Source organism: Aquila chrysaetos, chromosome 10 (genome assembly GCF_900496995.4).
Source record: "Aquila chrysaetos chrysaetos chromosome 10, bAquChr1.4, whole genome shotgun sequence".
Classification (NCBI taxonomy): Eukaryota; Metazoa; Chordata; class Aves; order Accipitriformes; family Accipitridae; genus Aquila; species Aquila chrysaetos.
In genome coordinates, this window is record NC_044013.1 from 34,288,955 (window position 1) to 34,308,965 (window position 20,011).

At 43.8% G+C, this 20,011-nt stretch overlaps 1 protein-coding gene across 4 annotated transcripts in view; it reads left to right on the forward strand.

Moving 5' to 3' along the window:
* The window catches only part of MYBBP1A (MYB binding protein 1a), a 63,358-nt gene that overhangs the window by 6,262 nt on the left and 37,085 nt on the right, over positions 1–20,011 (forward strand). For 3 of the 4 annotated variants that reach the window (XM_041126981.1, XM_030027088.2, XM_041126980.1), the window contains 16 exons: positions 260–377; positions 2,787–3,076; positions 4,003–4,110; positions 4,732–4,857; positions 5,629–5,832; positions 6,493–6,601; positions 7,006–7,093; positions 8,206–8,357; positions 9,073–9,162; positions 9,844–9,984; positions 10,701–10,865; positions 11,933–12,090; positions 12,917–13,051; positions 14,287–14,398; positions 16,757–16,888; positions 18,763–18,831. In XM_041126981.1, coding sequence (XP_040982915.1) covers positions 260–377; positions 2,787–3,076; positions 4,003–4,110; positions 4,732–4,857; positions 5,629–5,832; positions 6,493–6,601; positions 7,006–7,093; positions 8,206–8,357; positions 9,073–9,162; positions 9,844–9,984; positions 10,701–10,865; positions 11,933–12,090; positions 12,917–13,051; positions 14,287–14,398; positions 16,757–16,888; positions 18,763–18,831 — 2,197 coding nt within the window. The remainder of the gene's footprint in view (positions 1–259; positions 378–2,786; positions 3,077–4,002; positions 4,111–4,731; positions 4,858–5,628; positions 5,833–6,492; positions 6,602–7,005; positions 7,094–8,205; positions 8,358–9,072; positions 9,163–9,843; positions 9,985–10,700; positions 10,866–11,932; positions 12,091–12,916; positions 13,052–14,286; positions 14,399–16,756; positions 16,889–18,762; positions 18,832–20,011) is intronic. The other variant, XM_030027089.2, reaches the window with a different exon arrangement.

Consider the following 20,011-nt stretch of genomic DNA (forward strand, 5'->3'; position numbering starts at 1 on the left):
ACTGAGGAAGGAACTGCTGGTGAGGACTCATCTATTTCTAGACAGCGGAGGACCTGCTGCGGGGAGAGATCTTAGCAGCTATGCTAGTCAGAAGAGAAGCTTTGGGTTGTAGGATTTTTGAACACAGGGTCCATGAATTTTTGACTTCTGCCTTCCTGCACGTTCCGTGTAGCCTGCCTCACCACTTCTCTGTCTTACCCTTGTGTGTGGCTTTACTGCTGTGCCTCTACCTGAGGGAATCTTCTTTGTTTCCACTCAGTTACATGTGCTACCGGTTGCTGGGCAGTGCTCTCCCCTTGTTGTCTCTGGATCAGCTACAGATGGTTCTCAAAGGGAAAGTGATGCAGCAGTATGGAGAACACGTTGTAACGACTCAGGTAGGTCTTCTGAAAGTACTCGTGGTCAGGGCTAAAGACCCTGTCCTGAGTAGAAGTCCTCTCCACCCTCCTTTCTAGTTTCACATTGTCTTGTATAAAAAAAGTTTATGTGATTTTAGACCTTGGACTCTTACTAAAAGCAAGGTTATTGTATGACCACTGGTTGCAGTGGACTGAGTATAAACTGTGTTTAATCGTCATTGCCTATTTGTGTATTTTTCAGTCAGACTTATTTTAGGGGGTTTGAAATTGTTCAGCACTGACCCACCTGCTTTCATTGATGTTGCTGAGAAAGCTCTAACGATGGGGGGAAGCAGAAGAAGGGCAGCCCTCAGCATATTGACAATGTCATATGTCATCCTTTAACAGTCCTTTTGATTTTGCGTGTCCAGAAGCTCCTTTTTGTCTGTCATTGTGCTGGGTGTTGCATGAACGTTTGAAGGGAAAGACAAAAAAGGACAACTCATGCTTTTGTTTATGTTACTGCTTGTTTCAATAAGCACATCTGAGGTTTAAGCACAAATTTTATTTGGGAATTGGATTTTGGAACTCCTCTTCCTCCTTCCCTCCTGGGAAGCCAGCAAACAACACAGCTCTGCAATCAAGGGGGGAAGAATAAAAGGGGAATACTGATAAAAATGGGCTTTGGGTTGGCTTTTTGTGGTAACATAATCCTTAGCCTCTTCATGTGGGCCTAAAAATCATTGGCCTCTCTTGGGAGGAATAGGACTTTGCAGTCTTTCTGTTCTGGTATCAAAGCAGCAATAGATGTGTGGGTTTGCTCTGAAAATAATGCTTACTGTGGTGCCTCCCTGTATGGACCAATTTTCTCCAGGGTTTATCCACTAACTTAGTTGTTTTCCTGTTTCTTGCTTTTTATGCTTGTTGCACAGTGAATTAGGCTGTGTTCTTCCATGTGCATCAAAAAATTTGTTAATTTAATTCCTGTCTGAAACGTACAAATCCACTGAAGACAATGATTGACTATATGGAAAGAGAAATCCCTAATATTGTTGATGATGAGGAAGTAGAAAAGATCTTAGCTTGAATTTGTTGTTTTTGTGGGTTTGTTTTGTTTTGTTTTGTCCCTTGACACAGATTGTTTGTTTTGGAAAGCAAATACTGTTATCTTGTACTTTCTTACGGAATTTTGGTTGTTGTTGGAGATGGAACTAGGCAAAGCTTGAGTCTGGTATTTACTGACAGTTATCTTCCTGAATCCACTTTTTTTCAACATGGGAGCAAATGTACTTGATTTGCTTTTGTTGAGAGATGATTGATGAAACCCCTGTTGTGAGTTATTAGCTTGTTTACGGCAGTCTCTCCTGGACGTTTTCTCCCAGCTTTCATACTGATGCACAAATACTGAGCTCTCCAACAGTGGAAGCAGGAGCTTGCTAAGTTGTGTTTTGTGTGAGATTTCTTGCGGGGGTATTTATGTTATAATTGGATGGATTTGTAGTTAATTAGGAATTTATAGTCCCTTTATTTAAAAGAACAGTGTTCCCTAGACTTTCATTACTGTTTCTGCTCCTGCCAGGTCACTGCATTGATCGTGACACTATACCAAACAAGTTGTTTTATTAATTTACAGAAGTTGCATTGCATTTTTGGAATGAAGCCACAGCTTGCCCTCTTCGAGGTTTCTCCAGTTATGCTTTTGTTTTTTTCCAGAACAAATGAGTGGAGTTTAACACTGTGAGCTATGAAAGAACATAAGGAAATGGGATGTGTGGTGAGATGGGACATGTCCTGGTGGTCTGCATGCTGCTGGGCAGTATTCCAAGGCCAGCAGCCTGCCAGCTGTATGCCTTGTGGATCAGTGGCAGGACTGAGGATAGGGCTTAGCACAAAGCAGGAACACCTCAGGATATGGTTTTTAGGTTAAACATGTCAACTCCCCCTCCTTTCAGAATGCCTCAACACTTCTGAGATGCCAGGGAGAGGAGGTGGGATTTGTTCTACCCACTGTAGGTCAGCAACCTCTAGGGCTGCTAGATGAGACCGGAATTGATGTGGGCGAATTTCCAAATCGAGGGAAGGTCTAAGGCACATGATGTGAGAAACACCCTGGACTTTCACCCAAAATAAGAGTTGATCAGGCTAGGAGCTTAGCTGCACAGGCCAGCATGTGGTCCAGCCCGCTGAAGCCTGACTGTTGGGGAAGGTGCAAATTAAAGGGTTGAAGTTGGTACATGACAGGATTCTGTGGTTGCTTACAGTGGTTGCTCCTATGTGAGGAGGACCATGTGGTGAAATTGATGACCTGCTGTATGCCTTATGACAAATGTTCAGGCATGTGACTTTAATTTACTTACTGCAGTCAAATCCGTGAAGTGATTTGTACTTACAAAGACACTCAGACTCAGTGTGAGGTTCCTAACCTGCTTGTTTGACCATGTTTTTTAGCTTCCAGACCGATTTAAGTTTGCTCCAGAGATGGAAGGATATATAGATGAATTTCTGAACAGCTGTGATGACCTGGAGAGGCAGCTGGCAGTGATCATCGGCTTCTCTACTCTCACCAATCAAGGCTATCCAGTGTTGTCCAGCTCTTCCAGGGTAGTCAGACACCTGCAGCCAGTGGCATTGCAAAAATATGTTGACTGGCTTAAAGACATGTTCCTCAGGCCAGACTTTGACTGTTGTTTAGACTTCTCAAGTAACCGGCAAAAACAGAACCAGGAGAATGTAAACATGTGAGTGTATAGATGATGCACCTTCCTCTTTCTGTTTTGTGGTTAGAGTAGCTACCTGTGTGAAGTCTGGTTTGGACAGCCAACGTTTGCTGGTTCCCTTCCCATGAGTTGACAATTGTCACCTGTTCTATTGCCTCTGTCCCAGAAGGTTTAGCCTCAGCATCTGACTCTTGCTGGGACAAAATTCAATTCTGCAAAGAGGGGCAAGCATGGTGAGAACCAGCCAGCCTGACCAAAGCAGACTGGATCACCAAAGAAGCCTTTTCTCTTGCTTTTCTAGCCCTGACAACTGCTTTGGCAAAGATGTCCAGTGGCTTCCTTTTTCACTATAGACTCAGGTCTTTGTAGGAATTGTGCATCTCTTTTATCTGACTATTAAACTGGCCTGAGTGCTCTTGTCTCCTTAGGCCACAGCAAAGCACCCCTTTCCATGCCTCAAGAGTAGCCTGAAAATATTTATATCCTTGGTAGGCATTTGTAGCAATTTCTAGCTAGGAAAACTTGCCAAGAGAAAGTTCTATCCTCCTTGGCACTGCTACTTGCTGAATACCCACAACTTGTTGCTGCAGGTACTGGGTTACTTGCGGGGGCTTCTTCCAAAGATGTAAGCTGTTAAAACAGTATGTCTATGTGTTACTTGTGCGCCGATAACCTCACTCCACTGACTACTGCAATTCCTGAAGTGCTTTTTGCTAAACTGCAGTACCTTAGTGGGGTAAATAGACTCTTTGGCATAGTAAAAAGCAAACTTGGGAAGATTATATCTCTTCATATGTACCTGTTGCTTTCTTACTACAAAACTGTCATCTTTAGTGTAAAGCCTCTAAATATCTGGAAGTCACCTCTTGCTGCAGTGGATTGTGTGGTTTGTGTTTATTTTGGGATAGTGTTCAAACTACTGATTGTGTCCACTTCCTTATTGAAAGACCACAACATAAGATTGCTCGATTAAGAAAATGGATCATCCACCGACTTGCTAACATCATTGAAAGTCCAGTGAAAAAAGAAGAGAGTCTTGTGATGGACATTTCCAGGTGAGAATGATTTAAAGACTTAATGCCACGTGTGCTTGGAATAATTATGTTTAGCTCTATAGCAATATTCCAGGTAAGCTGTCCCCATGACACTAGGCAAATTCAGTAGTGGAAATATTCCATAACATAAATAGTTTAGGAGACTGGGTTCTGTTTTCAAAATACCTTCTGCAGACTTGGACAAACTCTTGTCATAAGTAGTTCAGGCACTTAAAATCACCTTAGTCCCATTTATTTTCAGTAAATTTTAGGTTTCTGGTTACTGAAACTGCTTGAAGATAGTACTTGTAATCTTTGCATGAGATCTTAATAAGTATTTATCTGTCGGTTTAAAAGTCTTGGAGACTATGACCCCAGTCTGACAGTCTGAATATTGAATCGTGTGGTTTCAAGCGTTGGCACTTCACTTTTGTGAAGTCCTGAGCATCCTTCTCTCTTCTTTACCCCGTGTACCTTGAGGAAAGGGTCTTACTGTAAATAGTGACTTTTTTCAGTGCTTGGACATCCTTGAATAAAAACGTGGTGAATGTGTGGTGCTATTTGGTTTGCACACATGGACTGTTTTTGCGTTGTTACGACCCAGCTGGCTCTTAATTTTGTTCTTGTTTCTGTCAATTCTAGGTTTTGCTTCTTCCATGCTTTCTTTGAGACTAAGAAAAAGACTTCCCAAATATGTGAGGCGAATGTCCTTCCATCAGACCCCTTAGATGAAGAGGCTCATTCAGTGGCAGAAAACTACTTCTTTGGGTAAGGATTTTGCTTGCAAGCTTTAAGTTTGGAAATGCCTCTTTTTTTCCCCGAGGATAAGATCAGCCTGCAAATGGCAGGGCAAGAAGTTTAGGATTGTGAGCTGCTATTGGAGCATTTGATTGACTCCAGGACCAGGGAATGGCTTTTTTTTAAGGAGATCCTAGATGGTTTTCCCAAAGATCCTTAAGTTTTGACCAAGAAAAACATAATTTTGCATGGCAAACCTGCTGAGTATGTGTGTGATGACAGGTAGGTATAGAGTTGAGCTCACACTGCTTTTCTCTCATAAGATTTCCATTGCCTCTGTTGCAAGCTGGAAGTGGAAGGATCCAAGAGAGAGGTGGCGGGGTTGTGTGGATTGCTGTTGGCTTTCTGTCTGCTCTGCATCCGAGCTGCTGATGTCTCTGCAGTCCTCCCTGTACTAAGGGAGATGGAGGTCGTAGTAATAGATGCTTTTAGGTGGGTGCCAAAGCTGGTGCTCCAACCTCAGTAGAGGGAAAGCAGAGGACACAGAATGGGGAACAACTGAGAATAATAGTCACTGTCCTTGGGGGCACCAGGTGTGCTTGGGAACACCAAGACGATGAGCTATACATTACTGTACTTGGATACAGGCATGGGTTGAAACTTAGGCCCTGTGAATCTAGGTTGCAGTGAGTGACCAGAGCTCTGGGATGAGAGTGCTCTACTGGTGGGCATTATTTTGGAGAGTGTGAGAAGGCCATCTGGTTCCTCTGCCAGTAACATGCTGGCTGTTTTTCTTTGTAGGTTACTTCAGACTTTAAACACCTTGACTGTTTTGGGGGATACAGCAAAGGCTGCAGCCTTGAGGGAGAAGCATATCCATGGTGTGACTGCAGATGGGAAGCTGTGGATCTTTCTCATTGTTGAGTATGCCAACAAGCTGCTCTCCAGTGAGCATGTCAAAGCTGTGAAGCCTTTTACCAAAGGACAGAGGGATGCCTGGGAGAGGTGAGAGACTTGGGAAGCTGGGTGCTGGGTTGGTGAAATGAGGAAGATTGAAAAGCCCTAGTCTTAGTCTCTCTTTGGGCCAGTAAAAGAGAGATTGTGTTCTCTCATCCTCCTGCTGTTGTGGCTACTGTAGCAGAGCCATTTTACAGACAGTGGCAGTTCTATTTCTCCCTTTGAGTATCCTGCACCTGTGGCTGAGTTTCAGGATGCCTTTCTGTTTCTCATCACCCCATTCCTTTCTTCCTGTTCCTTCTGTGTGTTAACTATGTGTAGGTGGCCATGTACTTTTCTATTTTTGCTCATAGTCCCTCTCCCAAACATGATTGTAACTGCTAGTCTTTTCTCCTAATAATGCCTGCACTAACTTCTCAGTGACTCTTTTCTGGTGCTCTTTTCTGAGCTTGATTTTCCATAAAGGTCTATGCCTCGACTGTAGTATTAGGAATCTAGCTTGTGCCCAAGTGCAGAGTTTTTTGTAAGCTACACACAGTGAGATACTATTGTTGGGTTAAAATTTTTTACTATATGTATGTCAATTTCAATAAATTAAATGTTAAGTACAGCAAATGGTACTATGGGTTTGGTCATGTTTTTAGTCTGATCATAAGAGAGGATTTGCTCTTGTAATTGTGAAAGACTCAAAAGGGTTTCTTTCTTCAGAACACTTCAGTCTGTGAAGAATCTGCAGAAGAAGGAAAATAAATCAGACAGTGCCAAAGTCATTGCTTTCCAGCAACTTCTGCTTTTAATGGCCATTCATCTTTTCAAGGTAAGACCTCTGAAGCATATTTGTGGTGTACATTGGGCTGATAGCTGGGCTTTCTGAGCACTGAGCTGGAGAGTTTCTTTGTGTTCAGAGATCCAATCTTTCACAGCCTCAGGGTTCTAAAAATGGGCAACTGGCAGCTAATAAACTGTGATTCTTACACTGACTGTATGCATTGACTTACAGGGGCAAAGCTTGGCCTGAGCGTTAGTTTCGCCCTTGATTTGCTGCTGAGTGGAGCAATTTTTACTTAGTTTCATATTTTCTTCTGCAAAAGGGTTGTAGTAGCGGATTTTAATATCTGTACCTATTTAGAGAGGTCCTTAGATTTGGGGTATATTCCACCTGTTGCTGTTGGTAGTGGGGAATTCAGAGAGGGTGTTTACTGTCTGCTTGTGATCAAACAGAATCAGTCTGAAACAATGGATATTCTGAGTGACCTTCTGAACTGCACAGAGAAGGCATTCAGCAAAGAACCTAAGAAGAAAAAGACTGGTGAGTCCTTCCTACAGAAAGAAATGGGGTGGCATTGTTAATGGTCTGTCAAAAGACAGATGATGATAGTTCTGCATTAGTGAAGCACTCTGACTGCATCGGTTCCGGCTTGATGCACTTATCCCCAGGAGAATCCCCTCTTCTTCATTCTCTTGTCTTTCTAAATCTCTTGTCTCTTGCTCCAGCTCTCTATCCGCATCCTCAGTGCGTTGTGTTCCTGTGTGCCTCTTAAAGGATAGGTGGGCTTCACAGCTGGCCATTGTTCAGACGAGCAGTGTCCAAGGGAGTTCAGTCTTTTTGAGTCCTTGCTCTGTGCTGGCCAAGAGCTTGACGGAAGTGGTGGCATCTGCCTGGGCAAAGCTGTGGGCTTTCCTAACAGCCTGCAGGCCTGAAACTTGGTACTTTCACAGCTCAAGTTCTGGGCAAACTAAATGTGTCCTGTGTGTAGATACAGCCTGTTTGCTGATTTAGGGTAGTCCTTGTTTAGGGCCTGTGGAGCTAGGTTGGGACTTGGCCAGGAAAAAAACAGACTTGGTGTTTTGACTTCCTCTGTAACTGTGGTCCTGTTCTCGTTAGATCTCTGTGTAAATTTGAGGGTACTGGTACTGTGAAAATAAAAGCTGTAATTCTATGGTAGCTTGGTTGTATGTAGGTTAGGATTCCCAAACTTTTGAACTAGTGGACCAGTTTCAAATGTCAGTGCTTTTCATGGGTTGCTGTGACCCCTGGTTTCATTGGAAACACTATAAAAATATATATACTTTTGCTGACTAGCTGCTGATTGCTTTAATGCAGCCAAGTAGGTGTCACATGATTCGCAGAACTGCTAATCTAAGTAATGATTTAATCAACAGTAGATTTTGTTACCTGGTAGGGCTTTGCAGTGGCCTAAGCAAAGCATGTTTCTCCCTACAGTTAGTAGCCTTCCAATACAGCTACAGTCTTTAGCTTGACACTCGATTATCTCTGGTCTGTGTTGTTGAATTAGTACTTCTAATGGTCAGCTAGAAGGACTATCTTTTTTCCTTGGTGAATTTTTCTGTAGTCTCTTACTGATGTGCCAGTGCAGTGTTTTTGCCCCTTTCTGTCATTGTTTGTTTGTTCCTGTGCAGACAATGCAGAACCAGGATGGGTTGAGGTGATGGTGGAAATCCTTCTCTCCCTCCTTGCCCAGCCCAGCCTACTTGTACGTCGGATTTCCAAGAGCGTGTTTGTACGGATATGCCCTAACCTGACCAAGAGGGGCTTGCAGCTAATCCTGGATGTAAGTGAGGCACTAGTAGGGCATTGTACTGTTCACCTGTCTTGTCCCTGACAGATATACAAGCATGTCTCTATTTTGGGATTAAATAAAAGCCTCCTTGATTTAGAAAATGTCTGACAATGTGTGCGATTGAATTTTATATGCAGCTTACAGAGAGTGGTTCTTGCGGGCTTTTTTTTGTTTGTTTTTTTTTAATGGGAGCCTGAGATCTGCTAACTTTAAGCTGTATTCTTTGGTAGTTTTAGGCCGAAGAAATTCCTGTGTCAGTTTATATAGCTGGTAGATTTATATGTGAGTATAAATGGTAACACCTTCTTTTTTCTAGAAAGGCTAAAAGCTTAGAGGTGGTAAAAATAAGTAACACTGAAAACCTGAATTGGTTGTACCACTGAGTAAGGTGGTGTCTTCTGAGAGAGTAATATGTGGATTGCAAAGATGAGCTATCAGGTACTTTATATGATAAACCTAATACTTCATTTGTAACAAATCAAAATTTGTGATGTCACCAACCTCTTCAGTTTTGTCCACCTCTTTTGTTTCTTATAGAAAGAACTTAGCATATTAACAAACATGATATTATAAGCCAGAAAGGTGAATGCCCTTACTTACTATTTCATTATTCAGCTGGCTTATTGTGCCAAAATTCTTGTCTGTTGTACACAAGAAATGCATCAAAACAAAACACTGAAAAAACACAAGTCCCTCTTTTTTGCAGGTTCTTGACCCATACCAAGAGCAAAATGAAGAAAGTGCTGTTGTTGTGATGGAAGAATCAGAGAAAAAGATCAAATCTGCACTGGACACGGTAGTTGATGTGCCATGGCCAGTGACAAATACTCTTCAGACCTTCACCGTTTAAAAATAATGTTTCTCATGATTTGTGGTATTAGACGTAATTGCATTTCTCTGTCTTGAGTAAAATGGCTGTTGCTCTATTAAGATTTATTTTAAAAGTGCAACACACAAATGGCTTGTTGGAAGTGCATGTTTATTAGCCTGTTGGCCTTGAAGGAAAATGCTGTTGTAGGTATGGCTGTATGAATAGATGGCTTCCTGAGAACAAATAACTGCATCCTGAAATTAGCACAGGCCTCTTTTTTGCAGCTGCAGACTGAATCGTTGCTGTGATGCACAGCCATCTGAATTCAAGATCTTGGGTTTTAAGAACTGCAGAGATTTGAGTCACAAAGCATTATAAGCATTAGGGGAAAGGAGAGTCAGATGGCAGCTGTTACTTCAGATGTTCCTTGGAAGCTTCTTTTTGATAGTGGTTTAATATGACAGAGAAGTCTGTATTACGTTCTGCCTTTAGGTCTTGTGAAGACCTGGTATCTCATCTGAGTTGTCTTTACTTGAATCTGAGGGCTGAAAGCAAGGCAGTGGGGTGAGGGGAGGCCTGAGTTTTTATTTCTGAACAGTGATACATCTGAGAATTGAGTAGGGCTTGAAGAACGGTGGGGTCAGGAGATTAACTTTTCTTCCTCAGGATGAGGAAGGAAGTGAGGACTCCTCAGATGAAGGCGACACTGAGGAAGAAAATGACAGTGAAGATGAGGAAAAGAATGAAGAAGTTGATGATGATTTTCGCACCCAGCTGATGAATGTTCTCCAAGCAGGGAATGCATTGGTACGTTTTCACTGCCTACCTTGATGCAGATACCAGGAGGTTCGGGGTCGTGAAAGATTATCTAACGCCCACATCCTATCTGAGCCCATGCAGTGATAACCCTGGCAGTCATCTTTGTATGGCATTTGAAGCAGGAGGTCAGGATCTTCAAAGCAAGCTGTGGGAATAAGTCTTCTGTTAAGTGTGTCTTGAGTGGTTTTGCTTGTCCAGTCTAGCCTGATATAGCTTGTATTCCTGCCTGTAATAAACAAGATTGATGTGAACTAAAGCACTGAGATACTGTTACATGGTGCCTGTATTGGCTGGCCTGTGTGGAGGAGCGCAATTGCTGTAGGCCGCTCTGGAGACTTCTTGTAGCAGCACTGGAGTGTGGTTTAATGATTCCTATAAAGGCTACAGACATAGTAACATATTAACCTCTTTACTGAAGGAGCTGCAGCACAGAGGGAGTAAGTGTCAAAACCTCAGCCTCTTCCCTCTCCTGATCCTCTAGCTCTGTGTTAGTACTGTGCACCCAGGATTGCCTGATAGCTCATATTTCCTAGATTTTTCATTGATCTGAGCATCTGTTTTCCCTCCCCATGTTGTTATTCTGGGTCTAGAGGAAGCTACATCTCTACTGTGATTGTGAGTCTGCTCTTGGCTGTGGTTCTCTCCCCAGTGTCTTTTTGAAGTACATGAAATGACGTGTTGTTTTTGCATTCTAAAAACAAAAGGGAGGAGATGAGAGTGATGAAGAGCTGGATGATGAGGCTATGATGGCTCTTGACAAGAATATCTCGGCGCTTTTTGCGGAGCAGCAAAAACGGATCCAGGCGAAGAAGGATGAGAAAGACAGGATGCGGAAAGAGAAGATCCTACGGAGGGATTTCAAGATTAAGGTGGGAGCTAAGTGTTCAGTGTGAAGACCTCTGGCTTACTAGAACATTAGTTTTAGCCTACTGCATGCCATGAGCTACTTAACACTAAACAGCTTGGACATAGATGTATGTCGTAAGCTCCTGCAGGTTGAGACTGGATTGTTCTGGCTTTGTACAGCACCTGGCACAGCAAGATCATGGTCATTGATTTGAGGCTTCATATGCCTACTTCAAAACAAAAAACAGGACTGTGCTATCAAAAAGTGAACCGTGGTTTCCATTTGCTGATCTGAAATGATTAAGTTTATTAGATCCTTCCCACACCTACCCAAAGGTGTAGGTGCCTGTCAGTTTTTGTAAACTGGACAAGCTCGATGTGCCTTAGTGTGACAGGCATAAAATCCCTCTGGCAATTCTGCAATGTAAGCTTTTTTTTGGCTTGTTATGCTAATAAAATCAGGAGGATTATGGCTAACACCCCCTGGTTATTTGTGACTGTAATACTGACTTCAGGCCACCTGGTGTCAGTGTGGACTGTCCAGGATATTCAAGCATCCAGGGACAGTTCCAGCTGCTCACATCTAGAAATGTCTCATGTCAGATTAGCCAAGATGAAGCCTGAATGGTGTAGCGATCTATTGGCTTTACTGCATTTTCACTCTGATGTTGTGCTATAAGAGGCTGATCTTATGCTAATGCACTGTCTGGAAGTCAAGTGGGGCTCACAGGAGTGAGAGCTATCAGTTAATGGTGCTAACAGAGATATGTGCCAAGTTATAGTGACTGCTGGTCTGGCCATGTGGCAGTGATTCTCGTAACTGCTGTTTCTAAATGGTGTCACTGCACAAAATAGACTGAAGTCAACAGGCAGCCTTTAATCTTCAGTTTCAAATTTTTAATTTTCAGTTTCTCATGCCCTAGCAGTACAAATAATAGCAGAAGGTGTACAGATCTCAGCTGCAAATAGTTTTCTTCAGCCCCCTTCAGCTGCTGTGTAGCCCACTGCAGTCTGTGAAGGAGCTGCTCTGGGTAGATCCATCATATTTCTGTGTCTGCATTAGTTCTTGCATCAATAACTATGTTTGCAGGTGCTGGATCTGATTGAAGCATTCCTGACTAAGCAGTCAGAGAACCCCTTGGTGTTTGATGTCATTGAGCCCCTGCTTCGGGTGATTGAACAATGCATGAGCTCAGACTCTGACAAGCAGGAGATTGACTTCCTCCAGAAAACAGCCAATATCTTCAAGTAAGTGTCCTTAGTCCTCCAGATAATAGGCAATAGCTTTTGATAGACACCAGTGGTATTGGTTGAACCCCAGAAGGTGGCCTTTCTAAGATCAAAGACAATTGTTATGCTTATAGGTTATGTGTAGAATTAGGTTACCAGCACCACACACGCACATGAGGCTTAGTCATAACCTGCAGGAAAGAAATCAGGATCTGGGTTTTCTAGTCTAAGGGACTTCAAGTGTTAAACCTGTCTGCAGGTGGAAACCTTAAGAACAAACATCGGTATTGTAGGCACGGTGCCATGCCACTGAACATCTTCACAGGCCTCTGACCTCTGAGTCAGACCGTGCAGCAAATCCCTAGGCTTAGAGTTGCTGCTGTGGCTGGAACAAAACTCTCAACAAGTTATTATTGAGAGAGGCAGGGTGCAAATTCTCTCTGTTCACGGTCAGAAGTGAGGCATGATATAAGCTAGACACAGACATAATGCATGGGGTGTGACATCATGTGTCCTCTGTACACCACTCGCTGAAAACCTCAGTGCTGCTTTCTACCCCCCGTTGAGAAGCAGTTCTGCAGTAACAGCGTTTGAGGCAGTTAATCCCATTTGTGGGAGCTCTGGAGGAAAGTTCTGATGCCTAAATAGGTGCTTGAAGGCAAAGAGTGGTTAAGTCTCCTCACCCTTCTTGCCACAGCAATGACTGCCTCTTTTGCTGCCTGCAGCTAGCACCGTTTTTGTTTATGTGTCGCCCTGAGCCCAGTAATAAGGGTTCATAGCAATCTGTTTCCCAGAGCCCTTTCTGTAGGTAATGGCTTTGGGTTTGTTTTTAATGCTCTTTCAGGAACTCATTGTGCCGAACTAAGCAGTACTGCAAGAGAGTGGATGCCCTGAAAGAAGATTTGCATGCTTTTGTGGAGAGGCTTGTGAAGAAAGCCTGCAAGCACACTGACTCTTCAGTGGCTCTCTATTATTTCAGGTGAGTGTTAAAAAGGAGCGTCTCTACTCTGTGCTGTGGGGTGGTCTGTAAGCAGGCATAATGTTGCATGTTAAAACAGTTCAGAGAAGCGAGAGACTCGATGAAGGCTAGGTGCCAGCATCTGTGTCTTACATGAGGACTAGTCAGTAATCCTGGCAGTCTGAAACATTTTCAAACAGATGTCCATTTTTTGGTGATCATCTTCTGTGGGCTTTGTGATACAGAAATGGTCTGGTACAGCTTTGCTGATAGTGATGGGAAGCGTTTCCTTGAGGCTTCATTGGGGAGTAATGAATTGTGTGTGATTCAGTGTGGGGACGAGTGTAATTTATAGTCAATCTGCAATGATCGTTCTGTAAATACAGTGGTTTACTGTCTCCATGATAGCACAATGAGGACAATAATGATTATGAGTCCTGACTGTATGTACCAGTATTCACTCCTTTGCTGCTGAATACAGGTGAATTAGGATAAGCCATATGTGTATTTGTTAGGAAACATAAGCAATCTTGCTGTTTCCTGGTGTAAATGGGAATGCTATTTATCAGTAGGCTCTCCCTGCAGGCAGTTTCAGGAGGACTTTCGTACTCTGTCTGGGATTTCTCAACACAGCTGTGGGTGAAGTGGGTACCATGTTGCATGGTCAACCCAGTGCCATCATGCCATGTTGGCTCTGCAGCACACCTGGCTTGTGGCTGTGCAGGAACTGTGGTACTTCCTGGCAACACAGAGCTGGCTGTGTATGCCGCATGGCTCCCTGACAGCTTCCTGGCAGTGGCAGTCCTGAGTGGAGCTGTGCCCAGTTAATACAACATTTCTCAAAAGCAGCAGACTGTCTGCATGCTCTCTCAGTTGATATGCCCGAGTTCTCCAGACACACAGCAGCCTGGGCTGAGAGGGCTGCACTGCAGCACTGGCTGAGCTGTGCAGGCTCAGAAATCCTGGGCAAATGCAGAAGTCCTCAAGCAGTGCTAGTCAAAAGCATGAGCTTGAGGAAACCAGGCTGATAATGAGGATGTCTGACTGCAGTGACAGATAATGAAATGATTTATTTGTCTTTAGGTCTGGCGAGAGAGGGTTGGACTGAGAGAAGTGGCCCTCTCGGACTCTTTAACACCCCTTGTTACAGAATAAGCTGCCTGCATCACTTGGCCTCTGCTCTCAGGTGGCTTTGCAGTGGCACCGTGACACTGTGGTAACTGCTATGTTCTCCCCTTTTCCTTTTCTTTTTTTAGTGCCTCATTATACCTGCTCAAAGTGTTGAGAGGAAACACGTCCGATAAGTCATCAACTCCTCCTACCCCTCTGCCAGAGAAACAGAGCAACACCATCCCGCAGGCTTGTCAGGTTAGACAGCAGCCTGCTTTTGAGGCAGTGGTTTTTGCCAGTAAAGTTGCATTACCCCATTTCGCTGAGTGGGCCTTGCTTATTCAGTCTCGCTGTTCCTGCTGCTTGCAGATACCTGTCTATATGATTTCTTTTCCATAAAGCTGTCAAATTCCCCATCCCCTTCTGGCCCTCACCCTCCTGCCTTTACAGTGCCTGCTTGCCCATAGCCACCAGGGGCTGCTGATGTACAGTGGATTCAGGTTAATTGCCTAAGAAGCCTGATGTATATTTATGCTGCTCTCCTGACTGATTTGCTACTTTTTCCATTAATCTCTTGGCAGTCACTCTTGAGTTCTTCTCTGGGAGGGTGCTGAGGAGCAGGGAGGCACAGGACAGTGGTGGATGAGAGTGAATTCCCATCTCTCAGAGGTTTGGGCTGAGTTATCTCAGGGTGAAGAGAGTGTGGAGCAGCCGTGATTTCAGTGGTAGTTGTTTGCAGGGAGACTCTTCATCTGGGTGTGCTATGGGTGTCTATTACTCGGGGAGCCTTACTCTCTGGTTCCCTTTCACCTACTGTCTCTGCTGAATTTTACAGGTCTCTGAATTTGGTGACCCTATGTATTGGACAGCCCAGTCCAGTCACCTCCACTTAGAAACCTGGCAAGTAGTGTTTCACCAGCTAGCCTGATACTTGCCTCTGAACCTCTCAAATTGTGTGCAGGAATTAGTGTCTTAATCCTCTTGACATTTTGTGGGGGAGAAAAATAGACGGGGCTACCTCATGACAAGGGAGGGCCTGGAAATTACAGACAGTGAGATATTATTAGCAGCTGAAAAGACAGCCAATGTTTCTAAGGCTTAGTGAGAGACCAAGAGTGTTAATCCAAGCAGCTCTTGTTCTGTGCTGGGCCTTTCTGGAAAGAAAAACAGAGATCTATGGGGAATACAAACAAGATACTTAACGTTGAGGCTGGAGTGAGACATGCTTCACAGCATCCTTGTGCTTCCTTGTCCTACACAGAGAAGGCTATTATTCCTGCAGGAACAGAGCTGTGGTCTTGATCAGCCAAGGACACAACCAGCAGCTGTAGTGAGTTGCTGGTTTGAGGGAAGTGACACAGTTCAGTTTGTGTGGTGCTGCTGGTGCTGACATTGTGTTGAGGCTGGGGAGGTTTTGTAGTGGGGAACCTGAGACAAAGGTGTAGTGTGTTTCCAGTGAGCAGTGCTTTGTGAGCATAATCCACTTTTCAGTAAGCAGCAAAGTAGAACTGGAGTAGACCCTATGATGCAGTGGCCAAATTTATGGAAAAGTCTGTTACTACAGAAGAAATTTTTTACAGTAAACATCCACATGGGAGGAGGAATCCATTTTTTCCCTGCAGATGTGTATGTCACATAAGTATTAAGTATAGACACTTCACTAGGAAACTGGGGTCATGGATTTCAAGATCCATCTCCCCTGTTCCACTCTAGCCTGTGTTCAGCTGCAGTAGCACTGGGAGTTTGACCTGAGAACGGCACATAACGTTAACATGGCTTTAACTTGCTTTGGGGCCATGGAAAAATTGCTTGGGCAGAGGTTCGCAAAAGGCCCTTCCACTGTTGTGAAGATCACAGCTTTGACCTCCTGGGCGTTAATTTTTCTTTCTTCCCAGGGAGCTGTGCTTCCCTTGCAATATGAGAACAATCAGGAACGTTGGGATGCGATGCTTCACACTTCGGTCTTCATTCATCCCTCTGTGGTTAGTTTAGATCCATATGGCCTGTGCAGGTCTCAGCTGTTGCTGCATGTCTGGGTTTCTTGTTCCCCACCAGAGGGGGATATTGGAGCATTTACACAGTTCTGGGACTGCTGGATCCGTGATCAGAGCTAGGGCTTGTCTGCTGGGTACCTGGAAATCCTGGACATAGCTGCTAAGTGTATGTAGATATCTAGATATCTACATACACTAATATCTACAGATTCAGATAGCTCTACAGCTGAGAACACCATGTGCACAGCATAGCTGCTGCAGGATGGTCTTTGAGTGCTCTGTGAACTTCATGTGTGTTAGACATGCCCACCACAAACCTAGAAGTACAGACCCCACACTACACCACACTACATGCAGTGTACGTAGTCTTACGAGAAAGCTGTGCTGCCCTTCACTAACCATGATCATATGGCTATCTGTACTTGGGAGAGCATGTTTGCGGCCCACTGTTGTTTTTTCATGATTCTGTGTTGTATCTTGTAGGCCTGTATCATATAACCTACCCAGGAATATCTAGTTGTTGGAAAAATCTGTGTGCATTGGCAGAAATTAATTGCTTCATTGCTAGTGATTCATCCTTGTGTTTCACTGGAAATTTTTGTGTTCTGTTTTTTCCCTATAGCTTTTGAGCACAGGTTGTTTGGATATGGAGAGGGTGACTGTAATATATCAGCAAGCACTGACACAATTCTTGACTAAACGGAACAGTGCCCTTACAAGCTCCATGTTCCATGATCTCTTCAGACGCTTCCCGGTAAGTATGGCTGACTGTGTGGTATGTTGTGTTCTGGTGGCTCCGAAGTACAATTGTAATTCTGGAGAAAGTAGGGAGAGAAACTTCTCTGCTTTATTTCAGGCTTTTAAAACTGCTGTGAGGTGTCCTAGGATCTTCACCTGCTCAGACTCTTAATACTGCATGTTTTGATAGCAATGCTGCAGAAGGCTAGGATCTCATTTGTGGTTTGGATTGGGGTACTGTATGGAGAATGTAGATGAACAGAAAGCTGCTCTTTAAAGCATAGCCTAAGAAGCTCCGATTTTTTTACTAGTATTCAAGACAATGTGGATGAGCAAGGTTTGCACAAAGGCAGAAGGGGCCAGCTTGTTTAAATGGCTAACGTAGCTGCTCTCCAACTTGCTCTCACGGTATGCTCAGTTTATCAGTTTTCTTCCAAGAAGGCTGTAGAGCGTAGAGTCTAATTGGAATCTAATCTGCAAGCCAGATGTTCAGACAGTGTCAGTGTCTGAAATGTTTGAGGTATTTCCTGCAAACTTGACCTATGCCTGGAGCTGGTCTTCACTATGAGGACAGCCAGTTTTTAAGAAACAGGCCTTGGGTCTGAATGTCATACAGTTCTTCAGGGATTTTTAGGTCAGAGTGAGGTAGAGACAGTTGCCAGAAGCCCTTTCTGAAGGGCTTCAATCTTTGAGAATTGATGTCTGATGGGAGGGTGGGAGGAGACACAGGCTTGTGTAGCTGGGGGAGGATGCTTTCAGGCTCTGAGGGAATCCATCCAGGATAGAGTTCTTTTGCATACCAGGTTTCTTAGGACACCAGCCCACAATGCTACCTGCATAAGTTAGTGAAATAGGGGGAAGAGAAGGTTGTGTGATGCCCACATGGACAGCAAGCTTAAGATGCTATCTGCAGGTTTCTAGAGACTGGATTCCATGTCACTGTTCCTTGCAGAAATGTCTTTTACAATCTCTAAGCTCATCTTTTTTATAAAACAAAGGTAATGATATACACAGATACTGGCTTATTTAAAGCTGGGCTTTGCCAACTTGCTAGAGCTATCTGTTCTTTTAATAGTCTTCTTACCCCCAAAGAAGCCATTTCAGGTGGTGTGGTTGGAATAACCATCTGCCTGATGTGTCATTGCACTGTGCAGCAAACTGTTGTCTGTACTTTGTCAGGGCCAGACCTTCCAGTGCCTGATAGACAGCATTAGAGGTATGCCAGTAAAGTATTTCCAATCCAGATGCTTTCTCATTTCTGGTGTCTGGATTCCTTGTGCCCCTCAGTTTGGAAATATTTTGCCTATAAACATAGAAATTGGTAGATTGGGCTGGAAGAGAGGTTCATCAAGCTTTGCTGACAGTTAGCCCTCCTCTAGAAAGGTTGTTTTGATCAAGACTTGTTGCAAGGGACAACTTTAAAGATAAGCTGTCTCCAGGGAGGCTTTCCTCCTGACACAGTTGTTTCTGGCCCCTTTAGCACATGGGTTCAGATCTTTCCCCAAGCTCTGACATTCTCCAGTCTAACTCAGCATGTTCTCTTTTGCCTCTGGGACTGTTCTTCTGTGCAAAGTGAGCTGCCTACGTAAAGTATTGGGCAGATGCAGACTTAAATCAAGAACCAGGCATAACACAGGAGGTGAAATCTTTGCTTGATTTTTCTGATTTAAGAGTTTTGCTGCTGAATTTCTTGTGATCAAGATTTCACTTCAGGCTGGTGTGAGCAAAGCTGTTAATTTTCAAATAAGCTGTTGCTGATCTCCGGGCACTTTTCTTTCTTGTGGCGTTTTCTTCTCACTCAAGAAGCTGTGTAAAATATAGACTGTTTTTCAAGCAAAACAAGCCTGTCAGCAAACCACTAATAAGAGACTGGGTCTTTCTTTGTTACAGATCATGTGTAAGCCATTAGTAGATACGCTTGTCAAGTCTATCACAGCAGGAGCCAGGCAACATCAGCAGGTAAGAAGGAAAGCAAACAAACAAAGCTGTATTAAACAGTCAGTCGGAGAAGTCACTTAGTCACGGCAGCTCAGATGATGCTTAATATGCTTATTGCTGCCTTTAGGGCTGCCCAGTTTTGAGAATTGGGCTTCCAGGGGGGGTGAAGTTTTGCAAATACTGCCTTGCTGCTTCAGGTATTTGACTAAAGTTGTGGAAGTAGCTTATATATTCATAGTCATGGGGATTCTTTAGTAGCATCTCCTTTAAAAACTGCCTGCAGCTTTCAGGGTTGCGGCCTGATGGTTGTAGGGGTTGCCTTCAGTCACTTATTCCTTGATTACTTTCTTATTGGTAAGATGTTCTTCTCTATTAATGCAGCATGTTGTAATCCTTGCCTCCTAATGCTAACTTGAGGTTAGCTCTTGTGTCTGTTCTGCGCCTTGCCAGCTGTCCTGCATTTTCTAGGCCATGTGCTTCTGTGTCTAGCTTAAAACCACCTGTACTATAGATCCTGTTTTTGATGGTTGATTGCATGTGCCTGACTAACACAAAATTAGTGGAGCCTTATCAATAAAACATTGCAGGGTGAGTGCACAGCTCACTGTTGCATGAGCAGGGAATAAGGCCTGTCTGGATTTTCACTGCAGCATGCACTGCAGTGGGGGTGCCTTCCATGCAGTTAATAACCAAAACCCCTTTAGGCCAGTAGCACTGTGTCTCAAACTTTCCCACCCCCTAGCTGTGACATGCATCTGTCCCCTGCAGAAGTGCATCCTAGATTGACTTTTCTCTTTCATAAGTAGCTGTTTTATTGTTTCTGATCACTGGAGGGAAAGTGAAGGGCTAGGTATGTGTTTATAGCAAGGCTGCTTTACATTGTCAGTGTAAATTGCATTTCAGGCTCTTTTACCCAATAGGAATGGCTCTGATTTAAAGAACAAGAAAAAAGAAAGTGAATTAAGCTATTAGTAATTTCAGTGGATAGAAATAAGGATGTGTTACACAAATAGCAAACAAATTAATTGTAAGGTACTACTTGATCCTATCCTCAAGAGACCAGAACAGCATCCCAAGCAGACAGCTTCATTATGTGGGTATCTTTGCTTCTCCCCAGGGAGTAGCATTGTCCTTCTTTCAGGGCTTCCACAGCTACATGCTCAAGCTTTGTTTCCAGAGCCTGTTTATCTGTGGGTAGGAG